At 35.3% G+C, this 19,710-nt stretch overlaps 1 protein-coding gene across 1 annotated transcript in view; it reads left to right on the top strand.

The window, feature by feature from the left end:
- Nucleotides 1-16,310, top strand: part of Ddr2 (discoidin domain receptor tyrosine kinase 2) — a 77,249-nt gene extending 60,939 nt beyond the window's left edge. The window contains exons 11-17 of the mRNA XM_077791072.1: nucleotides 1,354-1,564; nucleotides 3,195-3,418; nucleotides 4,722-4,849; nucleotides 6,727-6,918; nucleotides 7,200-7,434; nucleotides 9,311-9,460; nucleotides 10,264-16,310. Coding sequence (XP_077647198.1) covers nucleotides 1,354-1,564; nucleotides 3,195-3,418; nucleotides 4,722-4,849; nucleotides 6,727-6,918; nucleotides 7,200-7,434; nucleotides 9,311-9,460; nucleotides 10,264-10,398 — 1,275 coding nt within the window. The 3' untranslated portion in view covers nucleotides 10,399-16,310. The remainder of the gene's footprint in view (nucleotides 1-1,353; nucleotides 1,565-3,194; nucleotides 3,419-4,721; nucleotides 4,850-6,726; nucleotides 6,919-7,199; nucleotides 7,435-9,310; nucleotides 9,461-10,263) is intronic.
- The last annotated feature ends 3,400 nt before the right edge of the window (nucleotides 16,311-19,710 follow it).

The raw sequence follows: 19,710 nt of genomic DNA, 5'->3' as shown, positions 1-19,710 counted from the left end.
CCTATTGGAATGTCTTCATGAGCTGAGAAAGGAATGTTGGATTAAAGACTCTCCAGATAAAAGGGAGAGCAAATATTTTGTCCTTGAATATTTAAGTTGGTCCTTCAAGAAATTCTTTCTATCCTAATGCACTCAGTGTAAGATAATTCAAGGTGCTCTAGAATGACACCTTGATTTAAGTTTCTCCATTGAGCACCCAAGTGCTCAATGTTGTTGGAGTGGTACATTTTACACATTTAAATCTAAATAGTTATATCAATTCAGATGCATTTTCCTTTTGATGGAATGGGAAGATTACCTTAAATGATATGCCACAACACTTAGTTATTTGGCTCTTTTTCTTTCTGTATTATATATAATTAGTCTTGGTATCCTCAGACACCTAGGACTTTCCTATCCCATTTTGTAGCCATTTTAATTTTTGTTAGTAAATATAAGGGGATGGGGAGTGTTATCTTAACCCACACTGCTAGGTGATGAGGTGAACTATTAACATCATGTTACAGCTCTTCTAATGAGTTAATGAACATTTTAACTTATGTTTACCCAGAATCAAAGTAGTATAAGGTAATCCAGGAAAACTCATTATTTAAAAGAACCTAAAAATCTCTTTAAACATGAGTAATATTCCATTGTGTATATATGCCACATTTTTTTAATCCATTCATCTACTGAAGGGCATTTAGGTTGTTTCCACACTTCAGCTACTGTGAATTTTGCTGCTGCTAAGTGAAGTTAGCCAATCGCAAGAAAACAAATGATGAATGTTTTCTCTGATACAAGGGGACTGATTTATAGTGGGATAGGGAGGGGGAGCATGGGAGGAAAAGATGAACTCTAGAAAAGGAAGAGGAGTGAGAGGGGAAGGAAGGGGGCATGGGGTTAGCAATGATGGTGGAATGTGATGGACATCATTATCCAAAGTACATGTATGAAGACATGAATTGGTGTGAATATACTTTATATACAACTGGAGATATGAAAAATTGTGCTGTATATGTGTAATATGAATTGCAATGCATTCTGCTGTCATTTATTTAAAAATCAATAAAAAAATAAAAGTTAGAAGATCTTTGGTTACTTATAGGTTCTTATTTCATTGTGTAAATAATGCTTAGAAGTGCTTCAGTGAAAGTGAATGAATGTTAACAGGACAGGAGATCTAGCTTGAAGAAATGAAGGATTTTTCAAAGTTTCTTTGACACAGAAATTTGTGGAACTAGACTGCATCCCTGTCACTTACAGTGTTTCTAGGTTTAGCAGGAATAAACTGAATGGAAGAGCTAGGTTTTAAAAGTAAAGGAAGTGATAATACCCTTATGCCAGATGATCTTCTCTGCTCTTTTCCTTCAGGCTTCCCGGAGGATGCTGGATGATGAAATGACTGTCAGTCTCTCCCTACCAAGCGAGTCCAGTATGTTCAACAATAACCGCTCCTCATCACCAAGTGAACAGGAGTCCAACTCGACTTATGATCGCATATTTCCTCTTCGCCCTGACTACCAGGAGCCATCCAGACTGATACGAAAGCTCCCAGAATTTGCTCCAGGGGAGGAAGAGTCAGGTGAGAATGAAAGAGTGAGCAGGGGATTGAGGAAGAAGTCTCGACACATGTTACATAGGTATAACAGTATTGCTCCTAGATAACTGGATCTATTTTTGGTCTGTGCTAGCTTCCTGAGAAATCCACATTCTCTTTCTAGATTTGATTAAAATAAAAGATGTTACTAAGGTGGTAACACCGAAAGAAACTGATCAGTTTAACTAGTTTAACTTGCTCATTTTATGAAGAATGTGAGAAGGGCCAGATAGGGCGCATTCATGTAACATAAAACTTCATTAAGGATAAATTCAGGGTTGTAATTTCACCTGGAAAAAAATATATATATATTTTTTAAAGTGAAGCTAAAGAAATTCTGAATTTCAGCCTGGTATGATGGCATATACCTGTAATCCCAGTGACTCAGGAGGCTGAGACAGAATCACAGGTTCAAAACCAGCCTCATTTAGCAACTTAGCAAGGTCCTAAGCAACTTGGTGAGACCCTGTCTTAAAATAAAATATAAAAGGGTTGGGAATGTGGATCAATGGTTAAGTGCCCCTGGGTTCAATCCCCAGTACAAAAAAAAAAAAAAAAGAAAAAAGAAAAAGAAAAAGAATTCCTGAATTTCCCAGTTTTATAGTTATCTACATAATTAATTATCTTATTTTTCTTGATTTGTCTTTGGTCAACATTTATAAAATAATACAGGATTTTATTATGAGAGTAAATATTTCTTGCTTTTTATCAATAAAAAAACATTGAATAAAGTAACAGTAATGCTAATTGATTAAATTCCCAGTGCCTTTTTTAAAAGTACTGCATAGTGCCTGACTTTACTGGGGATGCTAGGGTCATCTCTGAAACTCAGAGCTGCTTTTCCATAGTTCGTCAACCTAAGAGTGACCCCATTCTGCAGAAGAGGACTTGTGCAGCACTTAGCCTGAGCCGGTTGTGGAAGCTGACAGGACTAAACTGGAGAGCATAGGCATTTGAGGGAACAAACCTTGAAGGGATCTTGTGCAAAGAAGAAAGGAAACCAACACCTATTTTTATCATTTAGTGGATAGAAGACATTGAAAAAGCATATTGAATTTATGGAATTTTGGCAGAGACAGCAAGACCAAGGAATGTAAATGAATTTATTTTCTAGGCTAAGCTGAAGTTATTTACCTATTCTCTCAAGTTTTAAACATTCCCCACCTCATATTTTAGTTTTTTTAAAGACGTTAACATGTATCTTAAACAAGATTTTATGAACTTGATCATATTCTTAATCCCTAAAATAGGCTCTTACACCAATTAAAATGTTTTAAAATTAAGGAAATTTGCTATTAAACCTTCAATCTTTAATACTCCCATCCTGATATAGCAGGAAACTTGTTGTAGCTTTTCTTGGTTACAAGATTGACCCAAGAAATTGTTAATGATCATGTATTATGGGGAGAATGAGAAACAAAATGGTGGCCACCTACATTCTGAAAATCACAAGGAAGAGTCTCTAGAGGAAGCAAAAGTGTTCTCCAAGTAAGAGTGTTATGAAGAAGGTTAGACTGTCATGGAGGCATGTTCTAGATCTCCTCTTGGTTTTTTTTCTTGAAGAGATCTCCAAAGATGTCTCTTGGAATGAGACTCATTGTCTTTGTCTTTCCAGGCTGCAGTGGCATTGTGAAGCCAGCCCAACACAACGGACCTGAGGGAGTGCCCCACTATGCAGAGGCTGACATAGTGAACCTCCAGGGAGTGACTGGAGGCAACACTTACTCAGTTCCTGCTGTCACCATGGACCTTCTCTCAGGAAAAGATGTGGCTGTGGAAGAGTTTCCCCGGAAACTCTTAACTTTCAAGGAGAAGCTAGGAGAAGGCCAGTTTGGAGAGGTGAGTTGACCCTTTGTGTGAGGTCTCTAGTCCTTGGTGGTTCAAATGAAGTAAGTGCCTAACAATGGTCAGTAGAACAAAGTGTCCCTTCCAGAAGTGAATGCACAACTGAAAGTTTTCTCTACTTGGCTTTCTTTGAATTGTCCTCTGGATGACTAGTAATTAGGTCAACTTCATCTTAAGTCATATAGCTAAGGAGTTCCTAGAAACTCTGATTCCTATACAAGGGTTTGTAAGGCAAATACGTCGTTAGACTTCAGATATGCTGAAAAACATTTAATGCTTCCAAAAAATGTTTATAATAGGTTACAAAATGTTTATAATAGGGTGGGGCTCATGAGATGTAATCATCTTTTATAAACCATCCAGGAACACCCTGCTGTTGGGTGTTTATTTCACTTTGTGTTTTTCCTTTTAAGATGGGAGTTACATATAAAGTAGTCAAAAACAACCTCGCCCCTGCTGTGGGTCCCAGAATTAGCTACTAGGGAATGACTCACCAACCAAGATAAGGAGGAGTTTTCTTCTCAACTGTCCTCAGATTGATGTGTGTAATACTAAGTATTTCACTCTCGCAGCAGTCACATAAACCTTCTGAGATATAGAAATGTTTAATTTGTAATAGGAACTCTTCAACAACCCTGAATACCTGGTTTTATAGAAATATGTTATTGGTTTTCAGTTTGGGTCAGATGTTTTCCCCTTGATTAGGTCTGGTGTTGGGGGAGGTAGAGGAGCCCATTTTATCTGCTTATGGTGTTTATGTGTACTCATTCTGTCTCCTGGGTTGAAAAACCACACTCATTATAATGTTATTAAAACTCAGGAATAATTTGCAATGCTAAATCCCATACTAAGGTATTATTTTAGAAAATTGATTTATATTTTGTAGGTTCCAGTAACTAAACTTTCTCAAATCCAAGTTCAAGCATTTATATTGAAACATTTTTTAATTCTTTTTTTTTAACTTGTTCTTTTTAGCTATACATGGCAGAAGAATGTATTTTCCATTTTAGAGTGGAGCTATGTTATAATGAAATTTTATGTTATAGATTCATGTATTCCCTTACTGAATGTATATTTGTTTTAGAAGACAGTAACATATCATATTAGCTGGGTACTTTACCATTGTTTTTACTTTTATCATTTGAATCAAAGATATGTTATATATACCTTCTTATCATTCTTTTGATTACTTTGCCTGAGTGGTAAGAGTTAGTTTATCTCCAGGAAATGCCCAGCAAGAGTACTGAGACATCTTCAGGAGAAATGATGATGCTGAGACTAGATGACTTTTGTCTAGGTTCATCTTTGTGAAGTGGAGGGAATGGAAAAATTCAAAGACAAAGATTTTGCCCTAGATGTCAGTGCCAACCAGCCTGTCCTGGTGGCTGTGAAAATGCTCCGAGCAGATGCCAACAAGAATGCCAGGTCTGTGGTCTGCATTTTGAATTTTCCTTTATTTATTTCATCTTTCAGACCAGGAATATTTCTGGAAACATCAGAGAATCTTTTTTTTTTCATTTGAGATGGAAAGTTTGGTAAATACCCTTGTTTCCATTATTATGCTTTATTTTTCTAATACAAAGTCCTCATCTTCTCCATCTTTCTCAAACATAAATGTACATTTCCATTATATTTGTCACATTTACTTCTTAACTCCCTTTGTACAGCACCATACTTCCCAATACACAAAAATCTAGTGGTGTACTTCTTTAGTCATTATACAGACTTCTGAATTCATTACATCCTACCACACTTCACAATCAAACACATCTTTCTTGCTAAGCTTTTTACATTCTCCTCTTTTTACATCTCTGTTTACTTTATCACCCTTTCTTTCTCTTTTATGCTCCTTTTCTTCTATGTCCAGCAACCCCACAAATGAGAAGTTGCCTCTAGTTGGAAAAGTATCCATGGACCTTAAAGCAAAAGGATCCACAATCCTTTAGCAGTTTTTCAAACTGCTAATAATCTCTTGGATCCTTTACTTCATAAATTGCTGTTTCCAGTCATACTCCATTGTCTGAGTAATGGTGAGTTAATCCTCACACAGAGAGGCATGCTGATTGAAAGCTTGTTTGTGTGTTCCAGAAAAATTTGCACATCTGGTTAACATATGCATTTGGGTTGCCTTGATTCTTATCACTGATATTCATAGTGAGGTAAAGTTTGTTATTCCTATTTCATTAAGTCTTGAAATTAACAGGGTGTGGAATCAAAAAGAGAGAAAGGCGAGAAATGGAACAGAGTACTTTTAACTGAGAATTTCAGTCTTAAGGATTATTAGTGTGAATGAAAAGTGACGTTCTCTGGTTCCCATGGAGAGATGGAGTATTCTTCATATTAATCTTAGCACATGAGTGGAAAAAATGGCAAGGAGAGAAACCAAAACATAGAATATGATAGTGAGGTTTGCCGTGCTGCACTGTGCCCAGCGTACTGACCAGTGATGAATGGTCTAGACTCTGGGCCCTTCTAGGCCATGGATACCTCTGATTTAAGATTAAAGGGAAAAATGAAGAAGGAAGATCTCGAATTAGGACTATATTGTTTCCAAGGGTTAATACTGACATAGTATGGCTTTCAAAAGAGAATTCTTATGCAACCCATAGGAGACTCCAATACTTTTAAGAATGTGGGCCAGTGGCTTCCCCAAAGCAAATGTTGCTACTTTATAACTCAAGAATGACTGTCATTAAGTACTCAGAGAATTATTAGTCTTGACTAGGTGAGTACTTCTTTTGACGTGACCCCACTTTACCACCATAGCCTTTAAAGAACATGCTACCAAATGTGTGTTGTGACTGACTGTGGGAATAGACTGCATTAAGAAAAATCAGTAAGAGAAAATAAAAAAATTATGAGATAAACCAGAAGGTGGTTATCCACTTTATAAAAACTTTCTTGGCTTTATTAATAGTGTGAATCTTTGGCTTTTTGGAAAGGCAAATGATTTCCAGTGAAAAGTTTTATTTTTCAGAGTAGTTTTATGCAGCATATATTTGATTTAGTAAATATTGACCACTTTCTGTATGACAGGCATTTTGTTAAATACTAGGAATGCAATTTATATGTGAATAAATCATAAATCTTATTCTTAAAACCATTATAATTGAATAGTGATGTTCCAGGAGATATGGAGAATGAAACAGTTCATGGTGCCAATTTCTCTGTCCTTTCAAAGATTTCCCAAAGACAAATGAGCCTTGGTGTAATGGATAGAAATAGACTTTGATGTGCATACTTCCCCTCTTCATTCTGATCCCAGCAATCTCTGAGTTTATCTGTGTCTGTATCCTCCAAAGGAATGATTTTCTTAAGGAGATAAAGATCATGTCCCGGCTCAAGGATGCAAACATCATCCGTCTCTTAGCTGTGTGTATCACTGATGACCCTCTTTGCATGATCACGGAATACATGGAGAATGGAGACCTCAATCAGTTTCTATCCCGCCATGAGCCTGCCAATTCTTGCTCCAGCAATGTACCCACTGTCAGGTAAATAAGTCAGGTCTTCTATCTCTTCCCTGTGGTCATGAGAGTCACTTGGAGTTTTAAAACAGAGAGCAATGAGCCTTAAAGTTTACCATTTTTCCTGGCATGGTGAGTGACTATTCTACAGGGAATAAAAAAGCAGCTGACCCTTCGGAAGAAAGCAAAAGGGATTCTTTAAGAATAGTGAAAGAATGTTAAGGTTTAAATGCTTGGTTTGTTGATATCAACTTTAGAATGAGTAACTTCCTGTATCCATACTTTCTCTTCTCTTGTATTTTCCTCAGTTATGTCAACCTGAAGTTTATGGCTACCCAGATTGCCTCTGGCATGAAGTACCTTTCCTCTCTGAATTTTGTCCACCGAGATCTAGCTACTCGAAACTGTTTAGTGGGTAAGAACTACACCATCAAGATAGCTGACTTTGGAATGAGTAGAAACTTATACAGTGGTGACTACTACCGGATCCAGGGTCGAGCAGTGCTCCCTATCCGCTGGATGTCTTGGGAGAGCATCTTGCTGGTGAGTTCCTGGCATTTGTAAGCCCTACCCTAGGTGGGGACAAATCAAAGACAGCAGGAGCCAAGCTCCACAGACCTTCATATTTTCTCTGATTGGAGATGATCTTTCTTGTGTACCAATTATTATTATTATTATTATTATTATTATTCAATACTTGCCTATTAATTGAAAAAAAGTAATATACTTTAGGAAAGAATGTTAAACAGTATGATGTGGGATTTAGTATCATATTTTTTCTACCCTTTCCACATCCTCATCGGTCTTAGGGTTTTAAAAATCTTATTATGTAAAGAAATGTTAATCACATAAAGAATTTTTCTTCTATGTTAACTTCATAATCATGTTGTTCATTAGATTTTGCCCTAGATGTCAGTGCCAACAATCCTGTGTAATCACTATATTTTTATGGTCTTTACCATTTACTTTTTAAGTTTATCATTATTTGTTTTCTACCTTTTACTTAATTCCTGGTATTCTCCATCATGAATGAATGATTTTTTCTAATGTCTTTCTTGGAGATGTTATATGACCATGCATACCTAAGAGTTTCCATTGCTGGTTTTATAAACATTTAGCTGATTAAAAGGATTAATAGATTATGTACTTTTACTTCCTACAATACTGTGTACATGTAATTTTGTCTTTTGTAGTTATTGCAGAAAAAAGTCACTTTGGTTTTATTTATAGCTAATTTGCTTATTTACAGCTCATCCTTTTACAGGATTCAAAAATTAATTTTGAAATGAGAAAATATATAATTATCTCCTTCCCCTCATCAATTAATACTTTAGTATATTTCCTTTGAGAATTTTTCATATGCATTAATTTCTTCATGTGTATTTCTGTGCAAAATGTATATTATGTAATTGGAATAATGCCAACTCATACAATTCTATATATTTTTGCTTAGCACATTTTCATTGACATGTCTGAAATCATTACATATTTTTTAAAGCATGGTTTTAGTGACTGCATCATTTCTATTGTAGGGATATGTTCTGTGATTTAATAATATCTTTATAATTGGATGTCTAAGTTCTTTTCAACTTCTTGCTATTAAGAATGATGCTGTAATATATACAACTTTTCAAAAATCTTTATAATTTTTTTCATCTCTATATGTGAATCTTTATATTTTACCTAATTCTAATGTAACTAGCAATTGCTCTATCTATGTTGTTAAAAAATATTTAAGACTGAGATAGAGAGACCCTGGCTAAAATTTCAATTTCTCCAATACTTTATGTTCTTATTAGCCATGGTAATTTGGCAAACCTCTGCTGTCATTTTTATGATCTAAATATATCATCTACTTTGCTGTGTGGTTGTATTTATTGGATAAAAAGGGTCCGAGTATTTATTACATGCTAATTACATCTGAATCTTAGTGCCATCACTAAGATGTCTCTTTTTCAATACTAGGACTATCACTGAAGTGGGAAGAAAGAGTGCTGGATTCACTCAGGGACTTAACTCCAGACACTTCAACCAGATTCCTCTATCTCTGACATAAAAACAGTTGACTTTCCATTCTTACTTTGACTTTCCCAGGGACCTTTTCCCAAGGTACCCTAGAGCCTAAAAGTTGAACCTCTGACATTCAGTTCATGATGAATGCTTTGTGGCTGTGTTTCTTTCAGCTCCTGGTTCTCATCTATAAGAAAAGCAGAACTAAGTTGAGATCATGAAGATGAGAGAATGGCTTGCCTTTTTGACAACTTCACATTGTTATTTCTAGAACCTCTGTGAGATCTTGGCAGTTTCAGTATTCTTTGCCCTGGGTTGAGGAAAGGAAATTAACTCCAGATTATGAAAATATAACCTGCTCTTGTTTTGCATGGGTTATCCTGATTATTTCCTTTTTTGACTTCAATAGGGCAAATTCACTACAGCAAGTGATGTGTGGGCATTTGGGGTGACTCTGTGGGAGACATTCACCTTTTGCCAAGAGCAGCCCTATTCTCAGCTGTCAGATGAACAGGTTATTGAAAATACTGGAGAGTTCTTCCGAGACCAGGGGAGGCAGGTAAGAGTATTTCAGGATGAACAGATGAAGACTTGGGTGCTTTTTTTTTTTTTTTTGGTTGATTCAGTTTTTTAATATTCCTATGAGTGGATATTTAAAGCTTGCTAGTAGCTAGATATCCTTTAGATATTTTTTTTAGGAGGGGGAGTCTAAATTATCTTGGTTATGAGACATTTCTCTTATAGATTTTATTTTATTTATTTTTTATAAATAAAAATATAGTGGACCTTTAAAAAAGTCCACTATTTTTACCTTCATCAGTGCTAGTGGTGCACAAAATATACATTTTTGACTATCAATGCTCATGGACTAAAAGTCCGTATTTGACTAAAGCCAGGCCAAAGCCAAATAGCATCATTACAAGCTGAGTAAACTCATCTATAAACATCCAAATGTAAATTTTTGATGAAAATTTTCTAAACTAATAGATTAAACATAATTTATTTGATTTTTATTTTATTACATTTTACTATTTAATTACTATTGAATTTCTTATTTAAATTTCAGTATTTAAATTTTAAAAGTTTAAAAACATTTTTTTTATTTGACATGACAGGACAGTATATTTTGACATATTATACATACATGGAATATAACTTATTTTAATAAGGATATCATTCTTGTGGTTGTACATGATGTAGAGTTTAAAAGTTTGATAGAGTGTAGGGACACCCATTTCAGTTATCAAGTTCAAGAAAGTGGGCAAGGGGGATGACTAAACTATGATGCAACTAGTCTTCATTTTGTTTCCTGATCTTAATATTTCTTTTTCTCTCTCTTCTTTAAATTTTTTGTTTCCAAAGATTTACCTCCCTCAACCAGCCATTTGCCCTGACTCTGTGTATAAGCTGATGCTCAGCTGTTGGAGAAGAGATACAAAGCACCGTCCATCGTTTCAAGAAATCCACCTTTTGCTCCTTCAACAAGGGGATGAGTGATGCCGTCAATGCGTGACAGCATTCCAATGGCCCAGGTTCTTCCCACAAGACCTACCACTCAACCATACCTAAGCCACTCCATCCGGACATTTTACGGAACTGAGAGACACAGGCCTTTTGCTTTGTTCTCTCTCTCTGTCCCTCACCTACCCCATGCCACTCCTTCACTCCCTACCACTGTCTCATATATACTTTTTTTTTTTTTTTTACATTAAAGCACTACAAAAGAAAAAAAAATCTAGGGCAGATAAAATCTAGTAAAAGAAATCTTGATATACCAAAGGGTTAGATAACAAAAGCTACAAAATTTAGATAATTTATAAAGGTTAAATATGCTTATGTTTATAAATGTGCAGATTCTATAATATTTTTCCATGTCACCTTTTATAAAGTATCTTCAGAAAGAGAAAAAAAAATTGAAGAATACTAAGGTCTTGGGAAACATGAGATTAGACTTAGGGGAAGCATGTAGTAGCCATGGAGAATCTGAAGACTTGATATTTAACAACTTACCACAGATGGTTTTCTCATTTGGCTTCTGAACATATACCATTCTCTGATTTCCCTCTCCTATCAAAGTGAATAATGTATTCTGGAAAAGTCCTAGTTTTTTGGAATGGGTATTTTCTTCATTCGTGGGCAGGGGTCATGGTTAAAATGCATTTATAAAGTAACAGGGGATATGGATAGGAAAGAATGTCTGCTGCAAGGCTAAATGTAAGAGAACAGTTATTTTTTTTAAAAAAGTATATCCTGCATGGAAGGATTCTTGAATGGATAACAGATGTAAGAAAGGAGTTCTATGAAGGACAGATAACAAGTATCCTATTCAATATTCACTTGTGAGGGTCCTCTTCTTTGTCTTGTTAAGAAATTTTTATGTGTGTGTTTTAGTGGGCATCTGATTTTTTAATTAGTAAAGGCTGGTGTCTTAATAGCTTGATGATAGACCCTTTGTTTCACCTTGTGCAAGTTTCTATTAATGGTTAACATCGCTGGATGTGTGAACTGGAGACTGAATTTCTCAGGCATAAATACCTAAAGGACATGTATAACAGAGTAGATCTGTTCTGAGTGTCCCCAAAAGGTTGACCCAGAACAATGAGAAGACGTTAAAGGGAAACTGAAATCTATTCTTTTTAGGGAAAATACATCCAGTCAGGACATACAAGAATCAATGGGCTGCCTCCAGAGATGGAGAGTCCTCTGTCTTTTGCAGAGGATCATATATAGGCTAAAGAACTATGCAAGAAGATGAAGGTTTTCAAATAGAGGAAAGATAGCTATATTAGACAATATTTAATGATTTTCTAACCTCAAGAATCATTGATTCCAGAGAGGCCTAGGATGGCCATTCAGTGCTACTGCTTAGTGTTCATCTTCTTGTTAACAAGATAGTATGGTCAGCAGAAAAATATGAGGCTCTAATTCTCAGAATTCATGGAAGTGGATACCTGTTGAGTAGGAATCTCCTTAGAGAAGATTCTGAGCTTTTGACACATGACAAATTTCCAGATTCATTGGGAAAACTAGAAAAGGGGACCCTTAATTCCCATTGAGAAAAAAATAAGAGAAGATTACAAAACTAACTTCCTAAGGTGGCAAGAAATAGTCTTGATCCCCTAGATCTGCTTCTCTTGCTTCCATGGTCTGCCTTTTTATAATCTCTTAGAATCGTCAATGTTTCTCCATTTAGCTTTCAAAATTGTTCCAGGCCCTGCATGAACATAAATCTAAGTCCCCAACATTCATTTTGCAGGTCATCTTCTGACTATAGCAAATACCTTTTCTCCCTGGTTGTTTTAAGCCTGGACTTCAGTCTCTTCCATGACTAACTTTGGTTTAAGAGTCGGGAGAATGTTTGGCCATCTTTTGCTTTAAGCCAAGTGTGCCATCTTGTTTCTCTGAATTTTGTTTTCTTTCTGTAAAGTGAGTAAATTGAATTAGATGGCATTGAAGTGTTTATTGAATACTGTTTTTCTATAACTGATGTGGATTCAGTAATCCGGTCATCTCTTGTTCTGAAAAATGTGGTTGGTAGAAGGGATCTTGGGAGAAGTTACTGTAATAGTAGTAACAATGGCACCTGCATCTGTATAGTGCCTTAGCATTACCATTTCTATAATATTTATTTCATTTTATATGTACAGGGCCAGACATGTTTTCCTATGAGACATGCCACCCTCTGATCTCAAGGAAAGTGTTAACTTCCTTAGAAATAAAAGGATGTGACATCAGAACCTACAGTCTACTTATCCATATGCCTCTGGTAGGACTACCTCCAGACCATTTCCCCTTCCATAGCCTAACATCTTTCTGCTTAGGACTTTTTAGGATTCTGCCTCAATTCACTGTATTTCATGATCCCATACTTAAAAATATTTAAAATGTTATTAAAGTATATGAATTTTCCTGACCTTGAGTCATGGAAGTAATCTGTTTTAGGTGGCAGCCAAATATGTATTATCATGTACAAGTATCCTTTTCTGGATGAAGAATTCTCCATCTTTTGGCACTGAGAAATTGCACTATAGACATAGGTTTAACTTCTAACCTAACTCGTACCTGTAGAGTTTAGCAGCACAAATCTGAAGTGACCCAACAGAGTAAATGGTAAAGACTTAGTATGTAGACTTAGTATGTTATAGTAAAAAGGTGTTCAAATCTAAATTAGAGGAATGAAGCTAGGAAAAGAAATAGGAAAAATGATAAGAAAGTATAGGACCTTCTTCTCTTTGCTATAAGTTATCCTCTTCATGATGCATGTAAGCTATTTTGTATCAAGGTTGTGTTTTTAGATAGTCAAGATTTTAATTTATACTTGTGCTGGTTAACGTGTTGATAGCTAGGTCAAAATCTTGATGTGCTGTCCAGTCGACACATATATGATTAGTTCACAAAAGTGTTTACCGGAGTGAAAAGAAGTATCCAGGGAGAGTAAGCTGTGGAAAGATCACTTGTAAGTGTTCAAGAATATATAGCAAAGAGGGAGGTATGCAAGTGGGACAAAAAATGAATACATGAATGTGCATATGACTGGTCAGGGAGGCTGAGGAGGGGTTAGGAAAGAGAGTGGCAATAGTAGAGAGGCAATAAAAAGAGGCAATGAGAGTGCATGGGAGCCATGGATAGGGGCTAGTCAAACAAGGTAGAAACAGGGGTAACGGGAGCTGATGGAATGCGCTCTGAAGCAAGGAAGCAAAGATTTAGAAAGAGACCTGAGAAAGGATAGAAAAAGTGACTTGAAGTAGGATGGTAAAGAGGAAATTCTGGGTGATAGAGATTATAAAATATTTATTAAAAATGAAAAGACAGGTGCAGTAATGGAAACAGGATTGTTGTTTTTATTGTTTAAAGGTATGTAGGGATGTCCTCCATAGATCTAAAAACACATAACTATCAGGGAATGATCCTCTAATTTCAGAGTCAGGGGGTGAGGGAGGCAGTTTAAGCCCCTATGTGTTTTAGACTACTTCAAGGGCTGGTGAGGGGTCAACTCTCTGCCTGAACTGGATTTGATTTTCCAAGGGCTATTTTAGACATGAAAACCTAGATACGGGGAGCTAATGGTAGTTTCTGAAACTTTGCATTCTCTCCTCTTGCCTTTGTTAATGAAATCCATTTTCAAGGATGTCCATCATTGCTGTGCCCAGAATGGCAACAGACAACTGGAAAAAATAGGCATAAGTTAGGTAAAACTAAATCTCATCTGGTGTCCACACAATGAGTTATGTGCCACGTTAGAAACATGCATGTTTCTAGTTCCATCCAGTCTTCCCACAAGAAAGCCATGATGTGGGGCTAGGCCATGTGTTTTGAGTAAAGTAGAATAGGAGTGTCTAAAGGAGGGAAAAGGAAGATGTTGCAAAGAAATATACTAAAACAACAGCATCTGTTCTCAAAACTAAAAAAAAAATGAAAAGGATTACAATGTATAGCCATTATGTCTTTGATCCTAAGTTGAATTCATAAACCCAGATCTTGCCATCTTAGTCTTCTCTTGTCTGTCGTATTTTTGTTCTTTGTTAGTGCATGTGGTAGGTCACTAATATTTCTGGAAGATGCAGATCCTGATCTACTCTGGGAAATACTTCTAAACTGAAATTTCACATTTGTATAGAAACAGATAAATGTCTTCATCTGCTCCAATTAGATACATTGCGTGGTGGCAGAAAACTAATGAGTAATTGTTTGGTTGCTGTCTCCTTTTTGAAAGACTCTCAAGACGTTTAAAAAAAAAGTGTAGAATGTTCTTACTCTAGATCTAGTTTTCCCCAACTGATAAAATTTTACATAAGCCCATTTTCAACCACAGAAACCATAGTCCCTTTTGAACCATTTTCAAAACCAGAAAATTGACATTGGTGTAATACCTCTAACTAAACTACAGATTTTATTTGGATTTCACCATTTTCATACATATATTCCTTTAGGTACTGAATTCTTTTAACCCTTGATAATTAGTAACCTGTCCTTGCTTGGATGTATTAGACACTATCTGGACACAATTATGCAAAATTCAAGAGAATATAACAAATTAATATGTTAATTTATTGTTAAGCAATATCGTCCCTATTCTGCTTCCAAATTTTACCATTAGTTTTACAATCCAAAGATGACTTAGGATTAGATAATACCAAAGTAAGATCCATCTATAGATTGTTGGATAGAGACTCAGCTGTGGAAGGAAGTGCTAAATGGTTCCTGCAGTTTCTACAGGGGAGTAGGGTTTTTATCAAAGACAAGAAGAAATTTTTCAGGTAAATCAGTATTTTGGTCAAGAGTTAATGACACCATGGATAGCTTGTGGAAGGAATACAATATAATAGTGTGGACCTTGAATGTGTAATAAAACACTATTTTTTTTTTTTTGAGTAGCAGAGAAGCTTCATTTGCTTAAATATCTGTTCTTAATGGGAACAACAACCCTAGAGAAGTTGAAGCTCTTTTTGTGGATTACAGCTTTGAGTTTTGTGAGTGCCATTTTTAAGCTGCCCTATTGAAGGGTCACAAGACTATAGCAGTGTGTGTCTTGTAAAACTTCTAGCACATAAGTGAACACTTGATAAATATTTTCCAAATGTTGTTTTTTGAATGAATAAAAGATGGAGACAAAAACCCTGTCATCTAGTATAACTAGGGTGAATTTAGTGAGATTGCTTTGTTGTAACAGAAATTTTATTTTCAAATAAGAGGACATAGTGCTCATACTTGTACCAGGTAAAATACATTCTCCATTTGCATACTTGGTAATAGCAAAATTGATCTATGGAAATGCTTCATTCTTTGAGGTAATTAGACAGCAGTGCAAGGTAGTTCTCAACACTGTACCAGATTAAAAGTAAGGACCAACACTGGCTCCAAACCCAGTTCCTGAAACAAGCTATTTAGTTTCTCCTGTAGACACTTTGTCAACATCTTTACAGGTGAAGGGATCTGCCTCCCAAGCTAGACTGTACATGTTAAGGAAGAATTTGAAAATAACAACAACGACAAAAACACACCAAAAACTTAAGGCAGAGTATGTTAGGATGAGGTAATTACTTGCACTGTAAAATTGTTTTTTCAAGAAGAGGTTTGGAAGTAACTGAAAGTTGGGAAAATTATTGCACACACACCAAGAATCTGTAAACTAGCCTCACAGTTCTTTACTGTTCATGATATCCTATTTTTTCCCCCTGTTGTCTGGTAACTTTTTTTGGAGGACTGAGTTTCTGCAGCAATGATGAGGAAACATCTGGGCTTTATTCCACAGGCTTTGGAGGATAATGTGTCTCATCAAGGGGTAAACAGCAAATGGATTTAATTTTTGCTTAAAACTATTATAGTCATTCCAAAATAGAATAAGTAAAAATTCTCTGTATTAGAAAAAGAAACATGATACCAATTGTATATTTTCTTTATTTATTCTCTGTCAGATGATAAATTGTAAATAACAATGATTAAAGAGTTGTGATACTAATGAATCCGTATTTCTGTGTAAACATCACCTGAGATTTCTTACATCAGTTTTGGAGAAGTAATGGGACATGGGGACAGAGATAGGGAAGTTATACAGTATGGCTGTCTCTTGCTGAGGTTGTCTGACAGGGTTATTTAGATAGGTTTCTAACACCTTAGTTGAATGTTTATTGGAAGAAAAACATTCTAGTCTCTGACATATCCAAATATACCAGAGTCTGTGATTTTATATCCTCAAATTAATTATCCAGTTCTGAGGAAACCAGTCTAGAGTTTATTGGGGACCTTTCTTGTTATTGTTACAGAGTTATCTGTACAAATCCCTGCTAAATCCAAATATGGTCTGTCTTAGATTGTACACAATGCACAAACCAACAAAATTATACGAAATCAGAATATAGATTCAGTTTTCATGTTAGATATTAGTGTGAAATCAGTCAACATAATACATTATTTTTAGCCTGAAGAATAAAAATAAATTTATATTTTCAATTATCTAAGTAACATGAACACATTTCTTTCAATAGTGGTCATGGTAGATAAGGAGATATATATTCATAGGGCTCATAAAGACACATTCTGATTCTTCAGTGTATCTGGTTTCATTCTCAGACTCGACAATGATTCCCATAGCTGTGCAGTGGGAGTGGGTTGGGGGCAAAGAAGGAAAAGTAAACAAGGGCTTCAGAGATGTACAATTCTATTATCAACACCTATTTCCAAGGTTTAAAAGTAGATATGAGAGATGTGTATTTCTCTCTCCCCCACCCCCATAAACACACACACAATGCATGCACCTGGATATACAAGTTGTTAATGAGGACAAAGATAATGTCTGATAATGTCTGGTCTTCATTTTTTTTTTAACTAGCAGCTTGAGGGACTCTATTCAGTTAAGTGTTAAAGACTAGCAAACTGATTCATTACACTTGTAATTTTATATTTATATTCACTTCATATTTGAAAAAGAAATGAACATACTCGTATCTGTAAGTAGTCCTCCATGTAGTTGTTGAGTTCTCCATGAGACAAATTTCTCAAGTGTGGGCAACAGGTAACCTTTTACCATCAATGAACCTGATAAAATTTCACTCCTGAGGTAGTTTTAGGCCAGACTAAATGTGTGATATCAAGGGCAGAGAGGTGAAAGATATGAACAAAAGAAGCTGTGTGTGTGTCCATTGGCAGCTGTTCTTTTGCTCTTGTTTGCAAATTACAAGAAAGTTATTTATAGATAAGTTTGTAAGAATCAAAACCAGCTCTATTATGGAAGCAAAAGATACATTTACTCATCCTTGTCCATTGAAGGACTGCTTCAGTCTCCATAAAAGGGATCAGAGGTCAGTTTCAGGGCTTAGGGAGCAGGTAGATTTATTATAGAAAATAACTAAGCACATTTATTCTTGGAAGAGGGACAAGAAGACTAAGCCAGATAAAGAAAGTTCTTGGTTTGAACAAAAACTAATTATCTTTACAGGTGAGGGATAGTTTTGCAAAAAAAAAAAAAAGAAAGAAAGAAAGAAAAGAAAATAGTAAATAGATAGTCAAAGAGCAGTTGCTACATTTACTATTCAAATAATAGGAACCGAGATTTGTCAGTGATAGATGGAATCATTGTGTGCCTGGTTTCCAGGAAAACAGAATGAGCTCTGCACAACACAAACCTATTCATCTTGAGATTATAAAAACATACCTTCCCAAACTCATCTACTTAGTAAAACATATGTTCCAATATTTATTGAGCTGTGTTTTCTGTGTTATAACATTTTTAAAATACAAAATTAAATGACATCTATTAAAAATGATTTTATTCTAGTAGGTTAGCCCATCTTTCAAAGCTCACAGCACACTGAAAAAAGCAGATTATACTAAAAAAAAAGGAAAAAGAGACCAAAGTTACTTCATTCAGTTAAATGGAAGTCATAAGGGATGAGAGCCCGATGCCCTTGCTCTGCAGTCAAATGGCCTTCACATAATTCACACTCCATCCTACACTATCATCGCAAGATTGTGGTGATGCTGAACCTCTGGAGTCTGTACCCTCTACTTTCTGTGTAGAAATTAATTTTCTTTGGGATGGCCACACATCTCTCTTTCCTCTCTTACTCCTTTCACATGTGCCTGCTGAGCTCCAGGACATTTTAAAAGTGTTTGATTTATATTCTCAAGATTGGGGTTAATATCACTCTAATACATTCAGAAAATATTGTTGAACTGTGGTCTCTTCAGAGCAATTGAAAGTGAGATAACAATGAAAGTTGAGTCCCACCTCAGTAATGAAGAATTTTTATCTAGGAATCTAATGTTCAAATAATCAGATTTGCTTTTTAAAATCTAATTTTATTGGCATAAGATAAATGATTACTCTCAGTGGTATTATTAATCAAAACGTCTAGGATCAAAAACCAATACCAATTATCCCAGTTTTTTAGGGATCATAGCTGTTCATAAGTAATTGAAATTTTGAAGGAGGCCATGGAGTGGATTAAAGCATGTTCAGTAGTTTGATGTATGATGATATACAGTTTAATTCAGTTAACAGGGCATGGTAATGGTTCTTCTGTCTACTAGAAATATAGAAACCTAGAGGAAACATTAGAAATTTTTACAGCCGTTTGGTAGAGTACTTTTATATGTGTTGATTCTAATAAAAAAAACTAGGGCTCGTAATTTGTATACATTTTGTTTTTAATTTTTCCAGTAATTTTTTGTTTTTTGTATTTTCCAAAAATACGTATATGGAATGGCTTGGAAACAAAAAACTGCTTCTTGGCCAGAAAGAGTTTGAGAGGCATTGATGTAGATTATAGTATATTTTCAGTACATCATTCTGAGAATGAAGTTCTGAGAATATCTGATTCCATACCACATTCCAATCTTTGAAGATTGGTATTTCATGCATGATTCTACAGAAAATTCTTAATAAAGTCAATGTTCATTTTCCCAAAGAGGATTAAGCTGGATCTATACACTCAAAAAACAGTGGAAAATTTCTCATTTTTCTGATTGTACAGGTTGCAGAATCACATTGGTCATACAGTCACCTATATACATACAGCAATAATAATGTCTATTTTATTCTGCTGCCCTTCCTATCTGGCCTTCTCCTCCCCTCCCATCACTTCTCTCTACCCAATCTAATGTGACACACTTTTTTTTTTTAACTAGTTACAAATTGTAATCACATTATTACTTGCATAAGTTAGGTTGACTTTTTAAATGTGTTAAATGCAAAGAATTCTAAATAATGCAATACTATCCATTTTAATACAATGTTCATTTTACATGAGACAAGTAAGTGATCATTTTAAATTTATTTTGTTAGAAAGTTTCAAGCATTTATCTTTATTT

Source organism: Urocitellus parryii, chromosome 11, assembly GCF_045843805.1.
Source record: "Urocitellus parryii isolate mUroPar1 chromosome 11, mUroPar1.hap1, whole genome shotgun sequence".
Classification (NCBI taxonomy): Eukaryota; Metazoa; Chordata; class Mammalia; order Rodentia; family Sciuridae; genus Urocitellus; species Urocitellus parryii.
The sequence above is the reverse complement of the archived record's forward strand: the minus strand, read 5'-3'. Positions and strand labels throughout refer to the sequence as shown.